Raw genomic sequence first — 21,423 nt, forward strand, 5'->3', positions numbered from 1 at the left:
GAGTTTTTATCTTTGTTGGCAGGAGCGAAATACATTGTGTGCCATATTACAGCAGTCATATTACCGGATCGTGCCGGCATAAGGAAGATAAGTGATATTCGACTGTTTTCCTCTGTCTCAGCCAACCTTCTTCTCAGGAGTTTTTGATTCCAACGCCCACAGAGTACTTATTCTTTCGGAATACTTCTTGTAGGTTACGGAATGATATAACTGCCATTTGTCTGTATGATACGCTTTATTAAGCGGTCTATATTTCAGCCTTATGCTATCTTCAAGTGCTATAAATCTCAAAAATCATCTGACTTGTCTGGCGCACAAGTCATCGTTAAAATATGATAACGTTAAATGTATTTTAAAGATTCTTGTGTTCCACACAAGTCAAACGATTTTTGACATTTTAAAATGGCCTAAGGCTGAAATGTAGGTAGTGCAATAAAGCATAACATTCAGCTGAATGGCGGTTATATCTTTCCGTAAGGTTTATGTGACTGTGGCTCCAGAAGAAGGAAAAATCGTAACTTCCTGTAGGTGTAATTCTTCCAGTAGGCTCTCCTTGTCTGTAAGTGTTGCAGCTCTATGGAGCAGAGTGTTACGCATCAAATTTCGTTGTAACGGACAGTGATGGTCGAGATGTGGAGATAGATGTCAGTTTCCGTGGGATTACTGTGTACCCGGTGATCCAGGGATGCGTCCGGTCTTCTAAACTGGAGCGCCAAAGAAACTGAAGCAGACGTGCTCATTCCTATACAAAGATACTTAAACTGTCAGAATATGGCGCTGTGGTCGGCAACACCTATGTAAGACAGCAAGTGTCTGGCGCAGTTGTTAGATCTGTTACTGCTGCTACAATGACAGGTTATCGAGATTTAAGTGAGTTTGAACGTGGTGTTATAGTCGGCGCACGGGAGATGGAACACAGCATCTCCGAGGTAGCAATGGAGCGGGGATTTCCAGTACGACCATTTCACTAACGTACCGTGAATATCAAAAAAGTTCTATCGCGAGATAGACTTGGCAGTCTAGTGCCTTTGTTTCAAAGTATTTCACGTATAGGTTCACCACGAGAGGCAATCGCAAACTACCCGTAGCCACGCCATCTTTTCCCAGCACCCGAAGAAGACGACTGGTTATCGAAGTATCTCTCAGTAAATGGAGACAACAACTCGACTCAATATGCAGAAGAACACTTTTAATCCATCATCCATAGAGAAGCTGAGAAACGTAAGCAAATCCCTAATTTTTAACGAACATGGTGAACGAAACAAGGATACCATTGTTTCACAAGCAATGTTCACCTGATTACCACCTGATTATCTTTCTACGCTGTTGTATGTTTGATGTTTTAGAGGAGGTCAGTGGTGGTCACTGTATTTGCGCCAAAAATACATTTCCAGCTGTGAAAATCTCTGTGCAGTTTCGACCACTTCAAACACAGGAAACATTCATTGACCTCACAATACCTTGTTGCTTTAGATTTCTGCATTTCAACGTACATTTTACAAAGCAGGGACAGGGACAGTGTGCGTCTCTTTACACAGTGTACTATCCTCTTAGTTTCTGTCCTCATCGCTACAATAAATGTCGTTTCTATGCACGGCACGAGTACCTTTTTGAGAAAGATAATTACTTATGCTCTCCTGGTGGCTTCATTCCTGTGTGTGCTGCTCTCGAGAAAAAGAAGACGTAATTGCGGATCACGTTAATCTCACGTGATTCCAATGCAAAACCTAGAGCATAAATATTTATCCGACTGTTCGCAGGTGTTCGCGAAATTCCTTGGAAGAGTCAGCTGTTGCTAATGCCCTCGAGCAGACAGTTAATAGATCACGCGCTTGCGTCACGCCCATTGTGCACCGGACACGGTCCAGAGAACAACACGCGTCTAGCATGCCGCCAGATGCCCTCGCAAGCTTCCATTCATTGATCAAAGCGAAATGCCCGCTCGCCTGCATGCTGCTTATCTGCCGCAGATTTCACGTTCAGCTGCGAACTTGGCGTAACTTCGCATACATAGGAAGCAGATAGATGGGTGTAGAAACGCGCACACCAAAGAGGAACAGGAAAATACCGGTTGTTGGGTAACTAGCATGTTCTACCCATTCTTCTCTGTCAATAACCAAGTCAAGAAGGGCCGTTCTTGCACATTCATGATATGCATTACGGGTCAACTCTCCACTGCCGTGGTAGAATTTTCGGGAATAGCGGTAGTGTTAAACCATTATGGTCTGTGCTTACAAATGTGACGTTATGTTTTCGATTTTTCCGCTCTATTGTTGCAAACCCGTTCCGTGGAATCTATGGAACGATATTTTATTAGTACAATTAATATGAAAGTAGTAGCATCACAAATTTGGTTTTTTTTTCTTTGGGGCGTACAGTTACAAGCATATTAGTTCGAGATGCTTGCTATCTTTAACTGTAGCTAGAAGTATTATTAACAGTCGACGGCTACAACATCTTTGGGTCTGAATGAATAGTTGACCATTCGACTTTTCATTTCTTTTCATCCTCTTCCGGGCATCTGAGTTAGATTTTCTGCAAATGATAGGTGGTACATTTGTAAAGGGTGCGGCAGATTTCCTTCTTCATCCTTCCCTTCCCTGAGCTTCGCGCACAGTCCCTATATGACCTTGTGACCGACGGGACGTTAAATTCTAAACAGTACGTCCTTACAATTCTCTACAGACATTTTCAGGTGTCTGTAAATACCAACAATCCTGCAATTTACATCATGAAAAATCTTACCGAATATACTGTTAAAAGTAACGTACCGTTGATATCCAATTGAAATCACACATGTTATGCCGTGCCACACGTCAAGATGATCATGTGCAACGTCCCATACAACCATTTACATGGTATTAGTGACCAGTCCCGTCTGCCCACAAGTAGCAGTAAGTATCTACGGCCTGACAGCCTAGCTTTGATAAATTACGTGGTGATTCAAAAAGTAACAGCAAACTATTTTTTGCGAAGCATGTCTTTCACTTACAGATACAAGTTAGATTTCATTTTTCAACAAAACTACCCTCCTTTTCGATACACTTCTCATACCGTTGGACCAGCTCTTCTGTTCCATTCGAATAGGAGGTTCTTGTTTTTTGAAGATATAACCGCCGTAGACATGACACGGCGCAAACTGGGATGCCTATATGATGATCTTTGACGATCGTTTCCCTTATGTTTATGTCAGAGGCTGCTTAGACACAGTGTAGTGAAGTTTAAAACCTGTTATTTGGTCATCTGTTTATTCAGCAACCATATCAAGTGAATAATTCATGCTAATTGTCAATAAATTATCCTATTACACAAATGTTCTCGCCTTTACTTTTGAAGAAATTGGATTTATAAGGGGAGATTCACGCAGACTTGCGTTTTACTTATGTCTAATGAATTTTGATATTTTTAGTATTTGACAATGGCCTAAGTCCGATATCTAGAATGTGGAATAAAACTTGTGCATGGGGGCTTAATTAAATAGAATGCAAATATTTTTTGTGGCTGTAAGTCCGATTACGCTGTCTCGTAAACGGTTGGCCCTGACTAGTCTTAGTACGCAATCTGACTGCATAGAACAACAAAGAATGAAATGAAAATTTCCTGTTAACACAATTAATTAATTAAGTCCCCAGCAACTATAAAACCTACAAAACCAAAGCACAAGTGTAATTGTTCTGTGTGTGGGAGTGTGACTCAACGTACACATCTGGCACGGTTCTTCTTCAACAAGACAAGAAATTTCAAATACCATTTATACTGACGTGCTAAAAAAAAATTAGAAATACTATAATTGTGCAAGAAACCCAGAATTACACTCTAATACAAGAACACACGCCAGATGCTTTGCTGACTGAACCTGTAATGACGCATTATTTAGGACACTGAAATAATGAGAGAAAAAAAAGAAAATTTTTTTTTTACCTTCCTTTATATTGATGAAAAGCACTCTAATCAATACAATATATCACCATACCGAGTCGCTACTACCACATCTTAACAAGAACTGAGTACTGCCACATCTCGACAAGCACTCTTCACTACGACATCTCAGCAAGCACTCTCTGCTACGAGTTCTTAACAAGCACTGACTACTACGAGTCCTCGACAGGCACTCTGCCAGTGGAGGCGGCTGAATAATACTCTTTGGCGCAATCTCTGGCGCTGTGGCTCAGTGTAGCCACCTTTCACTTGTACAGTCAAATGGTGTTTATATCTTTCAAAAAGTTTTATATGACTGTGGCTCCACACCAAAGTAAAATCATTAGAAGGTTCTTGCTTTTGCCCACAACCAACAGTGAATCGCTTCTGTAACATTACCATCACTTTCAAATCATCTTCTGAGAGCGTGCTTTAGGAGATCAAACACATGGTAATCCTAAGGAGCAGGATCTGGGCTGTATGGGGGATGCAGTACGACATGAAATCTCAATCTCCGAATGACGGCACGAGAGTTGCAGCGGTGGTGTGGGTGTGCGCGTTGTCGTAAAGGAGAAGAACGTCTGTACACAGAAGTCATCCGCGACGGCTCCGTATTGCTGGCTGTAACTCATTTTCCAACGTTTTGCTGAACGTGGCACTGCTCTCTGTTTCGCTTCTTTACTGTCAGCGCTCCAAAATCGGCCCATTCATATCCCAGAAGAGGATGGAAAACACCTTCCCAGCAGTTGGCTGAGACTTGAATCTCTTCTTAGCTTTCGAAGGTGTTTGTCGCCATTCTGAAAACTGTCGTTTGCTTTCTGGTTCACAATGATGCATCCAGATTTCGTCTCCTGTGACGATAGATGTCGGAAAGTCGTGTCCTTCAGCGTTATATTGCGTCAGAAATGATGTGGCAGTCTAAACACGCATCATGTTGTGTTTACCAGTGAGCATTCTAGGCACCTATCGTGCACACAAAAAACGGTACTTGTCAACTTTGTCAGCGGATCTGACACTGATACTCAGTTCCCTCGTTCAAGCTTCTTCAGAAACAGGTGTTCTCAGGAATCATGGCGTCAGCGCGTCCCACATTTTCGTCAGTAACGGCGGTGCTGCGACGACCAGAGCGTTGTTCACCTTTGACTGACTTATGTCCACTTTTAAAGGCATCTGCCCATCTGTACATTTTTCTCTCGCTAATGTTGCTATCTTCATATCTTTCCAACATGCTTCTGTGGATTTGTCAAGGTTTTTCACCTTCCGACTACAAAAATTGTATTATGGCTCGCTTTTCTTCTACGGTGCACACAGCTAGTGATCCGGCCATTTTGTTTCAAATTCCTTTCCTTTTCAGCTTGTAATACCATCTGTCGGCATATGCCGGAACTTTCTCGAAGCATACATCTTCACTTCCTGTCAGTTCTTAATGCCTGACGTGTTAGCTGCATATAGTACTCATAATTTGCTGTTAGTTTTTGAATTGCCCTCGTATGTGCTAAAACCTTCCACATGAGTCGGTCTGTTAGTGTAAACTGTATCCTGAGATAAGCCTTCACGTACAGACAGGGGAAAAAAGGAAGTGAACTTTGATTTATAGTAGTTCAGTTTGCTCGAAATATTTATAAATTATATACATATACTTTCCTATCTTTTAGTGAAAACCTTATTAGAATCTCTACAGTGGTTGCTGAGATTAACCACCACACAGACAAAGGAAACAGCGGCGGGAAAGTCAGTGTATAGATGTGTAGAAGACATGTATACACTGAGGTGAGAAAAGTCAAGGGATATACTCCGATGTCATGCTGGGCCTCTTTTTACCTGGCGTCGTGCACCAACTTGACGTGGCATGAGCTCCATAAGTCGTTGAAAGTCCGCTGCAGAAATATTGAGGCATGCTGTTTCTGCTGTTGTCCATAACTGCGAAAGTATTGCCGGTGCAGGATTTTGTGCACCAACTGATCTCTCGATTATGTACCACAAATGTTCTGTCGGATTCCTGTCGGGCGATCTTTGTGGCCAAATCGTTCGCTCGAACTGTCCAGAATGTTCTTCAAAGCAGTCACGAACAATTGCGGCCTGGAGACATGGCGCATTGTCATCCACAAAAATTCCACCGTTGTTTGGGAACGTGAAGTCCATAAATGGCTGCAACTGGTCTCCAAGTAGCTGAACATAACCAGTTCCACTCAATGATCTGTTCAGTTGGACCAGAGAACCCAGTCCATTCCACTCAAATACAGCCTAAACCATTATGGACCCACCACTAGATTGCACATAGCCTTGCTGACAACTAGGATCCATGGCTTTTTGGGGTCTGCGCCACACTTGAAACCTCATCAGTTATTACCAACTGAAATTGGGACTCATCTGGTCGGGTCCGCAGCTCGTGGTCTCGCGGCTCGATTCCCGGCGGGGTCAGGTATTTTCAGCTGCCTCGAGATGACTGGGTGTTTGTGTTGTCCTCATAATTTCATCATCAATCATGAAGGCGGCGATTTAGACTGAGCAAAGGTTCGGAATTTGTATGGGCGCTGATAACCGCACTGTTGAGCGCCCCAAAAACCAAACATCACCATCACCATCATCATCACCATGATAATCTTATCAGGCTATGGTTTTCCAACCGTCTAGGGTCCTGCCGATATGGTCACGAGCTGAGGAGAGGCGCTGGAGGCGATATCATGCTGTTAGCAAAGTCACTCTCTTCGATCATCTGCTGCCATTAAAGCCAAATTTTGACGCTCTGTCCTAACGGATACGTTCGTATTGCGTCCCGTATTTATTTCCGAGTCTGTTTCACAGTATTACTTGTCTGTTAGCACAGACGACTTTACGCAAACGCCGCTGCTCTCGCTCATAATATGAAGGCCGTCGGCCACTGCTTGGTCAATGACGAGAAGTAATGCTTGAAATTCGCTATTCTCGCCACACTCTTGACACTGTGGCTCTCGGATTAATGAATTTGCTAGCGATTTCCGAAATGGAATGTCCCATGCGTCTTGCTCCCACTACCATTCCACGTTCAAAATCTGTTAACCTCCATCGTGCGGCCATAATCACGTGAGACACCTTTTCACATGAACCACGCCAATCCGCTACTCTTTCACACCTTGTGTACGTGATACTACCACCATTTCCATATGTGCATTCGCTATACCATGGCTTTTATCACCTCATTGTAGATTCTGAATATTCTTCATTGCTCTTTGCATTTCTTTACTGCTTTTTTCCGCCAGACGCAGCCTAGTCTGCACCAGGGCAGCTCTTAGTCCCAGAATTTTCACGAGAAGTCGCTCCAAACATCAATGAAAGCGGGGCTCATCTGTAAAGGAGACACCGTATAGAATACTAGTGCTAAAAATTATTGAGTATTACTCGAGAGTTTGGGAACGGGAATTAGAAGTTGAATGAAGAACGATTCTACTTCCACCATCGCGTATTCCGGTAAGGACCACGAAAGTAAGAGAAATTAGGAGATACAGAGGCATATAGACAGTTGTTTTTCCCTCGTTCTATTGGGACTGCAACAGGAAAGAAAATGACTAGTAGTAGTACGAGGTACGCTCCGCCACGGGCCATATGGTGACTTGCGGAACATATATGTCGATTTACATGTAGAACTAATGTCTCGATTGATATAGAGAATTATTAAATTATGTACACAAACCTTCCACGTGATTGGGTCTGTTACTTAAAACCGTATCAACGTGTCTACAGTAGTTGATGAGATTAGCCTTCATATGCAGACAGTATGTACCCGCCAGGTTAGCCGAGAGCGCTAATGCGCTGCTTCCTGAACTCGGGTAGGCGCGCCGGCCCGGATCGAATCCGCCCGCCGGATTAACGAGGGCCAGCCTGGATGTGGTTTTTAGGCGGTTTTCCACATCCCGCTAGGTGAATACCGGGCTGGTCACCACGTTCCGCCTCAGTTACACGACTCACAGACATTTGAAACACATCCGCACTTTTCCATGATTTACTCTGGACGCAAGCAGATGGGATACTCTGATTCCATCCCTGGGGGTACGGGGTGGCGGCAGGAAGGGTATCAGGTCACCCCTTACATTAACATACCAAATCCGATTTAACCATGCCAACCCCGCGCAAAATGCGGGACAAAGGCGCAAGCGATAGAATACAGACAGTATTCGCTGGACGATTTTAATTTCCAATATTTAAATATTATTAACAGTGTAACCTCCGTGTCCTGGAGACTAGAGAATCCACCTGTGACTCACTTGCGATTACAGATCTCGGGCGATGCATTTCCATTGTACCAAAATAGTTGTATTCGTGAACTATGGCACGTCTCATCGTGTTTATGAATTAAAGGTAACTCAAAAATTTTAAATAGGTACCTCTGTGAGGCATTTACAAGACCGTGACAAGACAGGGCAGGCCACCTAAGATAACACACTCGGAAAGCGCCTTATGTCTGTAACTACAGTTTAATTGCATGATATCTTCAGTTACACGTCTGTTATAACTGCAAAAAGTTTGAAATCTTACTAGCAATCGAATTTACTGATTGTAGATCCGCTGGAGGGCGAGTGCTCCTGTCAATATGGGAAAAGGAATATTTCAGCGAGCCACGTTACTGAGTCTTCCCGTGAGATCAGCGAAGTTAAGCGTTGTCGGGCGTGGTCGGCACTTGGATAAGTGACCATCCAGGCCGCCATGCGCTGTTGCCATTTTTCGGGATGCAATTGAGGACCTAATCGGCCGAATAGTAGCGGCTTCGGTCAAGAATACCATCATAACGACCGGGAGAGCGGTGTGCTGACCCCACGCCCCTCCTATCCGCATCCTCCACGGAGGATGACACGGCGGTCGGATGGTCCCGGTAGGCCACTCGTGGCCTGAAGACGGAGTGAGTACGTTACTCAGTCATCGGCAGGCTATGCTCCAGCCGTTGACACGATGTTCTACCACAGAATGTGCTCGTTGCCTGATGGTAGGTGTTCGACGCTTAGGACACTTTGTCTGAAGTCCTGAACTCGTGGAATTTCAGCTGCCAGCTTGTCAAGGGTGTACCGATACTTCCTCGAATCAGTGAAACAGGACGCATCAGCTCTAGCTCATTGTAACAGCAAGTGCACGAGCCACAGTAAGGTAAATTAATCGTCAGTTTGATCCTGAACAGCACCAACTGGTAAACGCTCTTCTAAGTCAGAACCAACTCCTGGATATCGCGCAGTGTAGAAGAGAGCAGGCCACACGTGTACACCTGCTCGGCACACACCTCAGGACGCAGCGATTAGCATCGGCGCGGGAACACTGCCATTAGACGCCTGATGAATATGGTAGCGGTCTGGAATGTCGGAAACCGCACGGGATGCTGCGTCTCGATTACCAATCGAGCATCATTCACGCAGATGGTGGAGGTGTTCCCGTGTCGGGACTCCTTAAGTGGCATGAAGTGGGGCCCCTGATACGATTGCGACCATCTCCCAATGGGGAGCGTCACAGGAATCGTTTCTTGCGTTTACCAGTTCGTTCACCTACAGCATCCCCCATCTGTGCCTTGAATATGAAGACGCACCACGCATTTCTTCCGAATTGTACCAGACTACTTGCACCCAACTCCCCTTCCCTACGTTCCGTACACAGCTCGCCTGTATAGAGCACATCTACGACACAATCCAAGGAGACGCATGCGCCCTGAAGCTATTTCCGTTACCTGTTAGCAGTAGGGAGGTGGGTATGAGTCTGGGCGACTCACTCAGTAGTGCTTCCTGGAGACCACGCCTCAACAGGCTGGCGCCGTCATTAAGGTGAATAGCTATGCTACAAGCCTACTGGCAGATGTATAATTCATTTGCTCATGAATGCATTTAGACCAGCGCGTTCGCTGTATTTCAAAACATCTTCAGTGGTCAAGTGCGCGTCTCCTTACATTATTCGGTGCTATTGAGTAAGATGCAGGAAAGTTGTCATTCTAGCACATTACAATATTTCACATAAGCTCACCAGATCAAAAAATAGTCACCCCATTGAAAGACCTCTCTGGTCGCAATGTAGTGGTGTAGACGGCGCAGTTGTAGTACAAAGCGGACATATGACCTTTCATTGCTGACCTAAGTAAAGTCAGGAAGTGATGCGAATGGGCCAGTAGGTTGCACAGAATTACCGCAGTAAGATGAGTGAAAGTGTGACAGAATAGCAGAATGGAGCTATCGCGTTTAGACGTGTTCATTACCATATCGTTGATGATGATGTACGACTTCTTTATGTATCAACGTGACAATCCAAGGTGTCTAAAAAGAATAGCGTATCATTCACATCCATGTGACGCAGCGTAAGGACAGTGGTCGGAAAAGATCGTAACTGACAAGGACCGAAGACGAGTGTGACGCCTCGTCAATGACAATAGGTTTCAAACCCACCAGGAAAATGCGGCTGTTAGTGAATGCAAGTCCATCTCAACTATTTTCCTTAGGAAAATTAGAACAGGAACAGAATTTGACGGTCGCCTGGAGTCGAGTATGTTGCAATAGCCCATTTTTCACAGCGGCACGTAAAGCTGCATGCCTTTAACCGACCAAACAACACAGTTGACAGTAGCTGAATGGAGGCGTACAGCGTGTTCCGACAGGTTTTGATTTTACCTCCTATTGTAAACGCTACAGGGCACTGAATACCCCTATCGTGCAGTGAGGTGAACTAAGGACTGTGTTCTTTTGAGGGAGTGCTTAGAAGTGGCAACAAATGTGCTAAAGAAAACGCCTCCACTAAGCTTATGCGCCCTCTTCTGGAGTATCGGATAAGACTGATAGAGCACATTCAGAAAACTCAAAGAATTGTGGCTCGTTTTGTGCTGTCAGAAAATTTGGGAAATGCGCCAGTCTTTTGATAGTCTGCCACGTCTCATGCCTTTATCACCAATAAAAATAAGGCTGTGGGTAAGCTATTTCTCAGCAGTATCATACCTTCTAGAAGTGCTATCTCAGGAAGCTATGCTGAAGAACTACTTCAAAGTTCGGAAAGGAGAGAGGTACTGTCTGAAGTAAAATTGTGAAGGTGGGTGGTGAGTTGTGCCTGGGCAACTAGTGTAAGCGTCATGTAAAGTTGGAGCGACCAGCCTATCGCGATTGGGGTTTATCGTATCGCGACATTGCTGCTAGCGTTTGTCGAGATCCATAACTGTTAGCAGAATATGGAATCGATGGGTTCAAGAGGGTAATACGGAACACCGTGCTGCATCCCAACGGCCTCGTATCACTAGCAGTCGAGATGACAGGCATCTTATCTGCATGGCTGTAACGGATCGTTCAGCCACGTCTCGATCCCTGAGTCTACAGGTGGGGACGTTTGCGAGACAACAACGATCTACACGAATAGTTCGACGACGTTTGCCGCAGCATGGACTATGAGCTAGGAGACCATGGCTGCGGTTAGCTTTGACGCTGCATCACAGACAGGAGCGCCAGCAATGGTGTACTCAACGACGAACCTGGGTGCACGAATGGCAAAACGTCATTTTTTCGGATGAATCCAGGTTCTGTTTACAGCATGATGATGGTCGCATCCGTGTTTGGCGACATCGCGGTGAACGCACATCGGAAGCGTGTATTCGTCATCGCCATACTGGCGTATCACCCGGCGTGATGGTATGGGGTGCCACTCGTTACACGTCTCGGTCACCTCTTGTTGGCATTGACGGCACTTTGAACAATGGACGTTACATTTCATTTGTGTTAGCACCCGTGGCTCTACCCTTTATTCGATCCCTGCGAAACCCTACATTTCAGCAGGATAATGCACGACCGCATGTTGCACGTCCTGTACGGGCGTTTCTGGATACAGAAAATGTTCGATTGCTGCCCTGGCCAGCACATTCTCCAGATCTCTTACCAACTGCAACCGTCTGGTCAATGGTGGCCGAGCAACTGGCTCGTCACAATACGCCAGTCACTACTGTTGATGAACTGTGGTATCGTGTTGAAGCTGCATGAGTAGCTGTTCCTGTACAAGCTCTGTTTGACTGAATGCCCAGGCGTTTCAAGGCCGTTATTACGGCCATAGGTGGTTGTTCTGGGTACTGATTTCTCACGATCTATGCACCCAAATTGCGTGAAAATGTAATCACATGTCAGTTGTGGTATAATATATTTTTCCAATGAATACACGTTTATCATCAGCATTTCTTTTTGGTGTAGCAATTTTAATGGCCAGTACTGTACATGTGAATTGGCCACCACTACCAGGACATCATTCGTTTTTGGAAGCAAAGTCTTTGTTATACACAGGCTTCTTCAGCCGGTATCAGTCTCATCAAAATCCTCCTGGGTGTACTTAAAATGGTAAACTATGATGGAGTGCTGCTAGAAAGGGAATGAGTCCTTTCGCGTCCTGTACTGATCAGGATATAAGAGGCAGAACAAGTGCTCCGACATCCGTGCTGGAGCGGCACCCGAGCGCACCGAGGCCGGAGTTCGAAGACCCTGGCTGCCGGCGGCCGCGAGGGTCCGCCGTTTGGCATGCGCGGCGGCGACGGCGGCGGCGCGCGACGGCGCGGATGGCCACGGCGCATGCGCGTGCGAGCCGCCGCTTCGTATGCCGTCCTCGCCGAGCGCCGTACGCCTGGTACGCGGGGTCGGACGCTTGTCGCGTCGGTGGAGGAGGGGAATAACCGAAAAAAAAGAGAAAAACGGAGAATAATGCGAGGCGGGGCGGGCGCTGACGGGCGGCTGCCGAATCCGGCCCGCGCCGGCCACTTGCCAAGGGGCGCTGGCGGAATACGCGCGCACGCGACCATTGCACACGCTGGCGGCGCGGCGCGCGCAGACTGGCAGCGAAAACACAAGTCGTCTCGCCGCTTCTGCCGGCCGCCCGCTGCCGCCGCCAAACTACTGCGCGAATTACACATGCCGCCGGCCCGGAATTGGCAATGACGGAGGCCTGTCAGCACATGCAAAAGAGCGGCCGGCCGGTTATCGGCGAATCTCCAATCGGCGACGCCGATCGTTGGAGTCCGACCAAGAATCTCTTACATGCAAACTAGTTTCGCGTTGCTCTGCCTGACACGTAGAGGTCAAGTCACACAGCGAATGGCAAAGTGCTAAACTGTAGCATACTTACATAGACAAGGGGCCGACAGAGCTGCAAATTAGGGGGGAGGGGGCATACTTGACGTTCTTTCACAGTTGAAGAACGTATGCTATTAGCGAAACAAAACGTTTATTGGAAATTTGATGAATTTACCACCAGCACATCGATAATAAACAAAGGATATTTATTTATGTTCTTTGTAAAACAATTAATTAAAACCGATAAATATGTGGAAATGATAATAAAATTTCCAGAATGAGATTTTCACTTTGCAGCGGAGTGTGCGCTGATATGAAATTTCCTGGCAGATTAAAACTGTGTGCCGGACCGAGACTCGAGCTCGGGCCGTTTGCCTTTTGTGGGCAAGTGCTCTACCATCTGAGCCACCCAAGCACGAATCACGCTCAGATAGATGGTAGCTCTTATGTCATTTCATTGTAGCCATTTTTGTTACTGTTTTTGTGGAATTAAAAAAAAACAAAAAAAAAGATGATAGAGCACTCCCCCGCAATAGGCAAAGGTACCGAGTTCGAGTCTCGGTCCAGCACACAGTTTTAATCTGCCAGGAAGTTTGATAATAAAATTGTTCGTTATGTCTGATGTTGAAAATGATGTTTACGTTATGAGTTCTGTTTCCGCATTTTCATTTCCCTCTTTGTTTTCTGAAGATTCATCACGGGCCGCTTTCCTGTAAACGCTTGCATTTATACTTCTAGCTACTTTTTTTGCTCTTATATTATCCAAACTGAGAAGTCTGTGTTTCCAGAGGTACTATATCGAAACACACTGCAGCGCAGAAACCATCAGCCCATTGAAGACGTACAAACAGAATTATCCAAAATGTAATTAGGGGCCTAACAAATCGCTAACATGTGATCAAATTGTGATGAATACTTTATTTCTGTATTTCCTGACGGGCTGCTGTTCTAAGTCTCAGGGACTGATGGCCTCAGATATTAAGTCCACTAGTGCTTAGAGCCATTTGGACCATTTTTTGTATTTCCTGCTGGACCAGGTAATTTTGCTGCATTTTACTTATTTTATTGTATATTATTTTATTACTTAATTTCGTTACGTACATATGTAGACTGTTAGGCAACCACTCTTCTATTCTTCCGACGACATTATGCCTTTGCACATATTCCCCTCACGTGTATAAACCAAATGTCAAAAGTGAAACGTGGAACATCAAGGGCAGTTGCATTTCAGAAAACAGTACCAGTGGAGAGGCAGTATGTGAAGGCGCTGCCAGTTTAGAAATTTGCCAAATTAAAAGGCAACTATTTTTCCGCTAATTTACCTTCACAACTTTGTGTCCTCAATTCACATTGGCCGCATAACTTGCTTTTCCATACAGATTACCGCCAGACAGTGGCTTCATAAGGCTAAATTGGTTACGGAAAGATAAAAAGACTAAAAAACAACAGCCAAAGTAGAAAGAAATAAACCGAAAATTTCGTAGAAAAATGTACGAGTAATTGCTAGTAACATGAGTGTATACACCTGCCTAATAACGAATGAAAGCACTCATACATGATTACAAAGATTAAATCTGAATTGTTAATTGAATTTATTATTAATGAAGAATGTGTTATTTAAAGAAATTTTAATTCTGTAAAGAAATAACACGGTCGCCAGTCCCAAAGTTGAGAATTTAGTCTTGAAATTACTGTATTAGGTGAGATTTAAGCTTACATTAAATTGGTATGGGCGATAATGGTCATTACTTTGATAGGTAGATGATCACAGAAGTAATTAACCAAATCGAAATACATATTGAAACTTCAGGATTCGAAATTAGATTATTAAAAGAAAATCACAACCGATTGAATTAGTATTACGCATTGCGCTAATATTTACACACCGTAACCTTACTGTTAGGGAATACACTGAATCTGATTTATCAGTCCTTCCACGCATTTTCGTTCTCAAGAATAGAATAAAACAGTCATATATGGATGATTTAAAAACAACAGTACAATACGAAGGAAAACTTAGATGCGTAAATTTACCAAAACACACAAAAGTAATTAGTATAGTTAAAATTCATTATTTCTTGTCAGATTCAGTAGCTTCAACAGTTTACAAATATTACTTTCAAAAATTATTTAAGTACAAATATTTCATAATGACTTCAATTTATCAATAAGAAATAACCTGTCAGTTAAAGAGAAAATTGAACTGTATTGTCTGTAAAAATTAATTTGTTTCACTAAACTCTTTCATTCATGATGAGATTCTCGGTACTTAGCATGATAGGATATGGACGCTGTTCATGGTGGTAATGGCTTCGGATAGTGAGCATCATAAAATTTCGACTGAAGTTAACATGAGTAATTTATTATCGAAGGGAAGTTCTAAGACACTGGCAAGTCTTTTACAGGACTAGATATCTAGCTTTCTATAAAGCTGCTGGGGCGACGTATCAACACGGCTGCAGCAATTACAATCATTATGTCCCATCTTCCAGTTACAAATATTTATTACGTATGCTTTGCAGAAACAGTACTTGCCTTGAAGACTCCTCGTAAACCATCACTGTAGTCTGGCCCACACTAATTGCACTGCCTCTCACAATCACAAGGAATTGCTATATGCATAGCAACACACACTGTCATCGTCCTGTTTTACCAACAGTTAAATACGTCCATTTTCTTTCTCTACTCGCAATTTACGTGCTACTCTCCACACGTAATTCAAAGAGTCTCTTTTTCCATTCAGACAGTATCGATAGACTTTACATAAGACTATATTCCTATATCTCTGACACTCATTGTGTCTGCTTTATAAAAGTTGTTCCTAATGTCCTTAACAAATTTTCACGATATTGAAACTGGCGATATACAACAAACAAACAACTGAAAAATTTACATTCGTGAGAAGGAATACAAATTAATAGGGGAAAGTGACCTAAACTGTACTCCTCTACCCTAAAGCGGCCCACTCTTCCCCCAGCTCATGGCTCTGCATTCTACCGAATGAAGTATACCAAGTATAAATTGTAGGTTAGACTTCTACTACTCTGTACCAGATTGCATAAATCGCCCGATTAACTTTATTATCAGTTCTCCACAACATATTTCGGCAGTGGAAAAGGTATTTATGTTTTGTTACATTTTGGTTATTCCTCTCAGATACTGAGAGGTATGCCTTTCAGTCTGTAAGTTTCCTGAGAAGTAAGGATTAGGGGAGAGAGTTCATAATTAAGTCGTTTCATTTCACGTTTATTTTAAAATTTATTTGGTAAGAAAGTGTAGACTGTAGATGCGTAAACCTAATTCCCTCAGTTAAATCGGACTCCTTCTTACTTTTTCATGTTTAACGTCTGCCTGTATTAACACACGTTCTTATTCCATCGCAGTTCCACTGCAGATTCATGAGTATTATGGGGAAGATTGATCAAAGAAAGTGGAGTCCATCTAAAATGCCTAAAACTGTTGATATCGATCAGAAAGAGAAGATGGTTTGCATGAAGGCCTTAGAACAGATCAATGTTTAAAAAACAAAACTTATAAAATTGTTCATCTGCTGAGGCAGCAAAAAAACAAAAAGAGGCATACTTTCAATTTTCTGTAAAGATATTGAAGAAAAACTTGGTTAGTATTGTCATCCTATTGAAGCTTCTTGTTTTTGGATTACTCGTAATGACTTATGAAGAATAGCTGAACAAATGGCAGAGAGAAACAATACTGAACGCCTTTTCAAAGACGAAACTGGTGGAAAAAAGTGCATGAGTATTTTTGTTAAACGCCACAGAACCAAACTGTCAGTAAAAAACCCACTGAAACATTTTACAGCAGGGCTGTTGGGTTCAGCGAAGAAAAGGCAGAGAAATTCTGTATCATTCTGAAAGAAGTTATATTATACATGCTTTGAAACTACGTTTTATTTTTGTCGATTTAATACCTTTTCCCACTACTGTTTAGTGAAATTTTGATTATTTCTGGAAGAGATTCGATTTTGGCAACTATTTTTCCAGCTTACTAAGTGTATGCTTTCTGAAAATAATATTTTTGCATTATAAGTTTGGATTATATTTTTTAAGAGTAAAATATACACTGATGAACCAAAACATTATGACCACCTGCTTAATAGCTTGTTTTGATGACTTTAGGACGATATACTTACTGATTCTGCGTATCACGGATCCGACAGTTTGTTGGTAGATTTGTGGAGGTACGTGGCATTAGATTTCTACTCACTCGTCATGTTAATTCGCATAAACAAAGGGTCGCTGATCCGCATACGCAGTGAATGCGCCCGGTATCGACCTAGATGGGTTACATGGGGTTTGCATCAGGCGAATTTGGTCGCTGAGACATCAACATGAGTTCACTATAAGGCTCCTCAATCCACTATAGCACGGTTCTGGCTCTGAGACACGAACAGTTATACTGCTGAAAGATGACATCGCCGCCGGGGAAGACATCAAGCATGAAGGGACGCAGGTGATTTGCGGCTCAAGTGTGTCTTCGATTACTACCACAGATCCCATGCAATCCCAGGAGAATGTCTCCCATGGCATAATACTGCTCCCACCAGCCTGCGCTCTTCCTGCACTAAACGTTTCGACCCGCCGTTCACCATGATGACGGCGTTTGTGGAGACAGCCATTGACCTAGTGTAGTAAAAATGTGATTCACCCGAAAATCCGACACGTTTCCATTGATCAACTGTCGAATCCAAATGGCCCCGTGCCCACTGTAATCGTAATTGACGATTTCAGTCTGTCAGCATTTGAACACATAGGATGGTCTGCCACGTTCAACAGTGTATGATCAACAGTGTGCTCCAAAACACTTGCACGTGCACCAACATTGTGCTCTTTAGACAGAGATGCCACAGATCACTACATTCTGTGAAAAGTCATGAATGTTCAAACTTTTAGCACCTAGTGGTGGTTTCACATTCCTTCTATCCCTTTCCGTAGATGCTAAAAACAGTAGCACATGATCATTCGACCAGCTTCGCCGTTTTCGAGAGACTCGTTCCCTGCCTCTGCATAATAATAATCTTCCCTTTACCAAAGTCGCTTTTCTCAATGGACTTCCACATTTGCAGCCCATATCTTTGCTAAAGTGATCGTCCAACCTTTTTTTTTTTTTGTTATTTCACTCCCCAAAAAGGGGCAGGCTGGCAGTGGCACAATACGCCACTCTTCAGCCGAGAGAGTTACATAGAAAACATAGGCAAATGACAAAATAACACTTAACATAGAATGGTATAAAGTGATGAATCAACAACAACAAAAATAGATGAGTAGAAACATTAGATTTAAAAACAACATAAACGAGAGCCATACACACATGTGGAGAATGAACACTGTGGGTCGACACGAAAACAAAGAAACACCACAGTGGGAACAAAAATGAATGAGGCTGGTGACACTGCTAGTGCTGGTGGAATGTATCACTGCACACGGCACTGGAGTAACACTGACACCACAATGCAAATGTTAAAATCACTGCACCAAAGTGGGCCTACCACCAGGTGAAGGGAGGAGGGGGGTTAGATAAGGGGGGAGAGACAGTAGGGGGAAACAAGGAGGGGGTAGGGGGGCAGTGGAGGGGAGAAGGAAAGGAGCTGAAAGCTCAGGGGCAGGGGAAGGGGGGGTGAAAGGGAAAAAGAAGGTGTTCAGCAGGGGAAAAGGAGGAAGAAGGGAAGGGGGAGAGGGAAGGAGAGAGGGAGCCCTTAGGAGGGGGAAAGAAGAATAAGGGATTAGATCTGGTTGGAGGGGTAGACAGAACACATGAGGACATCATCCGGGAGGGGCAGTTGGCGGAAGCCACCTTTGGCGAGGGTATGGAGTGTGTGGAGATGGAGACCAGGTGGGACACTGTGGTACAGGTGCTGCAGCAGGCTAGGGCAGGAGACATATAGGAGAGAGGACAGGGGGGGGGGGAATCCAGTTTGCAGGAGACATATAGGATCCGCATTCGTTCAAGGAACTGGAGGAGATGAGGGAAGTGAATAATATCATAAAGGATCTGTGTGGGGGATGGGAGACGGATGCAATAAGCGAGGCAGAGTGCATGGTGCTCAAGGATTTGGAGGGACTTGTTGTATGTGGGGGTGGGGTGGGCACAACATAGGATGGGGCAGATGAGGGACTTATAGGTATGTAGGATAGTGGAATGGTCTAATCCCCATGTTCGATCAGAGAGGAGTTTGAGGAGACGGAGACAGTTACGTGCCTTGGCTTGGACTGTGAGGAGATGGGGGGTCCAGGAAAGGCGGCGGTCGAGGGTGATGCCAAGGTACTTGAGGGTGGGAGTGAGGGCGATGGGGTAGCCATAGATAGTAAGGTAGAAATCTAGGAGGTGGAAGGAAGGGGTGATGTAGCCTATGATGATTGCCTGGGTCTTGGAGGGATTGATCTTAAGGAGCCATTGGTTGCACCACACGGTGAACAGGTCAAGGTGGGACTGGAGGAGGCTCTGGGAGCGTTTGGAGGGAGGGGGCAAGAGCAAGGAAGGCGGTGTCGTCGGCATATTGGAGGAGATCGACAGGTGGTGGGGGCTGTGGAATGTCTGGCATGTACAAGAGGTAGAGAAGAAGGGAAAGGACAAAGTGTTGGGCCACGCCAGTGGAGGGGAAGGAGAGAGTTGGAGTTGTGATCCTCCGTCCTTTTTTTTTTCTTTATTGTAGTTTTAAACACCTTAAACAAAGGCGGGCTGTCAGCAGCATAGTACGCCGCTCTTCAGCCTTGAGTTTGACAATGAGTATTACACATAGGTGGCACAGAGAATACAATCAAAACGGCGGGCAAAAAATGTAGACACTAAAAAACAAAAAAACATGGAGCCGTTCACACTGGACTAGAAACATCACTAACACTAGTTGACACAGCGCACATAACATGGACGATGGCGACGGCACACGTGAACAGTGGTGGCGTGACGGCGAACAGACATTAAACACAAACGAACGCACACACACGAGACACTGATGGCGATGATCTCCGGCGCGCGAATGTTCACTGAGCGTGTGCGAGTCTGGGGACCTGCCAAGAGAGGAGGAGGAGGAAGGGGAGTGGGAGAGGGAGAGGGGAGAGCAGAGATGCCATGGGCAGGGGAGATAGGGGGAGGGAGGATGGGGGAGGGGAAGCCTGTGGGAAGAGGGGCGGAGGAAGGGGATGGGGGAAAAGGAAAGAGAAGGGAGGGAGGTTGCCTAAAGGAAAGGACACAGGAAGTGGGGGGGGAGGATCAAAGATGATAGGAGGGGTAGATGGAGGGGAGGAGGACATCATCAGGGAGGGGGAGCTGGCGGAAGCCACCTTGGGAGAGGGTAAGGAGGGTGGAGAGATGGAGACCGGGTGGGACGTGGGAATACAGGCGCGGCAGCTGGCGGGGGTGGGAGAGGATGGGTGAGACAAGCGGGTGAGGAGGATCGAGTTTGCGGGAGGTGTACAGGATCCATATCCTTTCTGATCCTCCGTCCGTGTCTGATCCGCTTATATACTTTTGTTACCGCGTCACGTGCCTACAATGTCACCATACGGCATCCAACATCGCTGCGAGCAGTGGTCATTATGTTCTGGCTGATCAGTGTAAATAACGCACAACGTTATGAAGTAAATATTACATGCTTTTAAAATGTAACTTTTTTCCATTTTCTATTTTTAAATATCAAAAGAGGGATTCCGGTTTTGGCACAGATCGCTAGTACAAAGTAATTCTGTAGCATAGTGTGACGTACACATACTGAGGCGCGACGTGCTTTTTTCTGTCCGCAGGGGAGAAGCCGTACCGCTGCCAGTGGCCGGAGTGCGAGTGGCGGTTCGCGCGGTCGGACGAGCTGACGCGCCACTACCGCAAGCACACGGGCGCCAAGCCCTTCAAGTGCGCCGTGTGCGACCGGTCGTTCGCGCGCTCCGACCACCTCGCGCTGCACATGAAGCGCCACCAGCCCAAGGCGCCCAAGTGAGCGAGGCGCGCGTCGCCGCGTCTCGGTGCACCCGAGGACGACCACGGCACTGACTGCGCGGCACAGTGTTTCTGACGTTCGCCGCGCTTCAAGACTTTTTTATTTCTCCAAGAAACACAGACACCGCCCCAGTGCTCTTGGTGAAACTCCCGGTTTCAGCTCTCTTCCCCCATGCTTTATACGAGTACAGTGGCGTAGGGGTTAAATAGGAGAACAAAGAGACCGTGTATAAGAAACTGAAAAGTGAGCAGCATATTTAATTAGCAATTGTTTCCTGTCGTTGCCGTTGCTGCTCGGTCAAAGGTAGCAGTTTTTCGTACATGGCATTAAGTACTTGATACAAGCAAGTAGAGCTTTTCTGCCATTAAATATAAGGTGCGCAAACGATCACTTGTTACTGATGGAAATATATTAGTCTAGGCCACCAACATAATTTTTATTTCTCATCTCCTCATTACGCGTTTGTCCGCATCTCGTGGTCTTGTGGTAGCGTTCTCGTTTCCCGCACACGATTCCCGGCGGGGT

The 21,423-nt window shown here is 45.0% G+C and overlaps 1 protein-coding gene across 1 annotated transcript in view; it reads left to right on the forward strand.

Annotated features, from left to right (window-relative positions):
• The window catches only part of LOC124613784 (dendritic arbor reduction protein 1-like), a 242,515-nt gene extending 221,604 nt beyond the window's left edge, over positions 1–20,911 (forward strand). The window contains exon 5 of the mRNA XM_047142502.1: positions 20,708–20,911. Coding sequence (XP_046998458.1) covers positions 20,708–20,898 — 191 coding nt within the window. The 3' untranslated portion in view covers positions 20,899–20,911. The remainder of the gene's footprint in view (positions 1–20,707) is intronic.
• The last annotated feature ends 512 nt before the right edge of the window (positions 20,912–21,423 follow it).

The sequence above is a fragment of the Schistocerca americana genome, chromosome 4 (assembly GCF_021461395.2).
Source record: "Schistocerca americana isolate TAMUIC-IGC-003095 chromosome 4, iqSchAmer2.1, whole genome shotgun sequence".
In the NCBI taxonomy this organism is placed as follows: domain Eukaryota; kingdom Metazoa; phylum Arthropoda; class Insecta; order Orthoptera; family Acrididae; genus Schistocerca; species Schistocerca americana.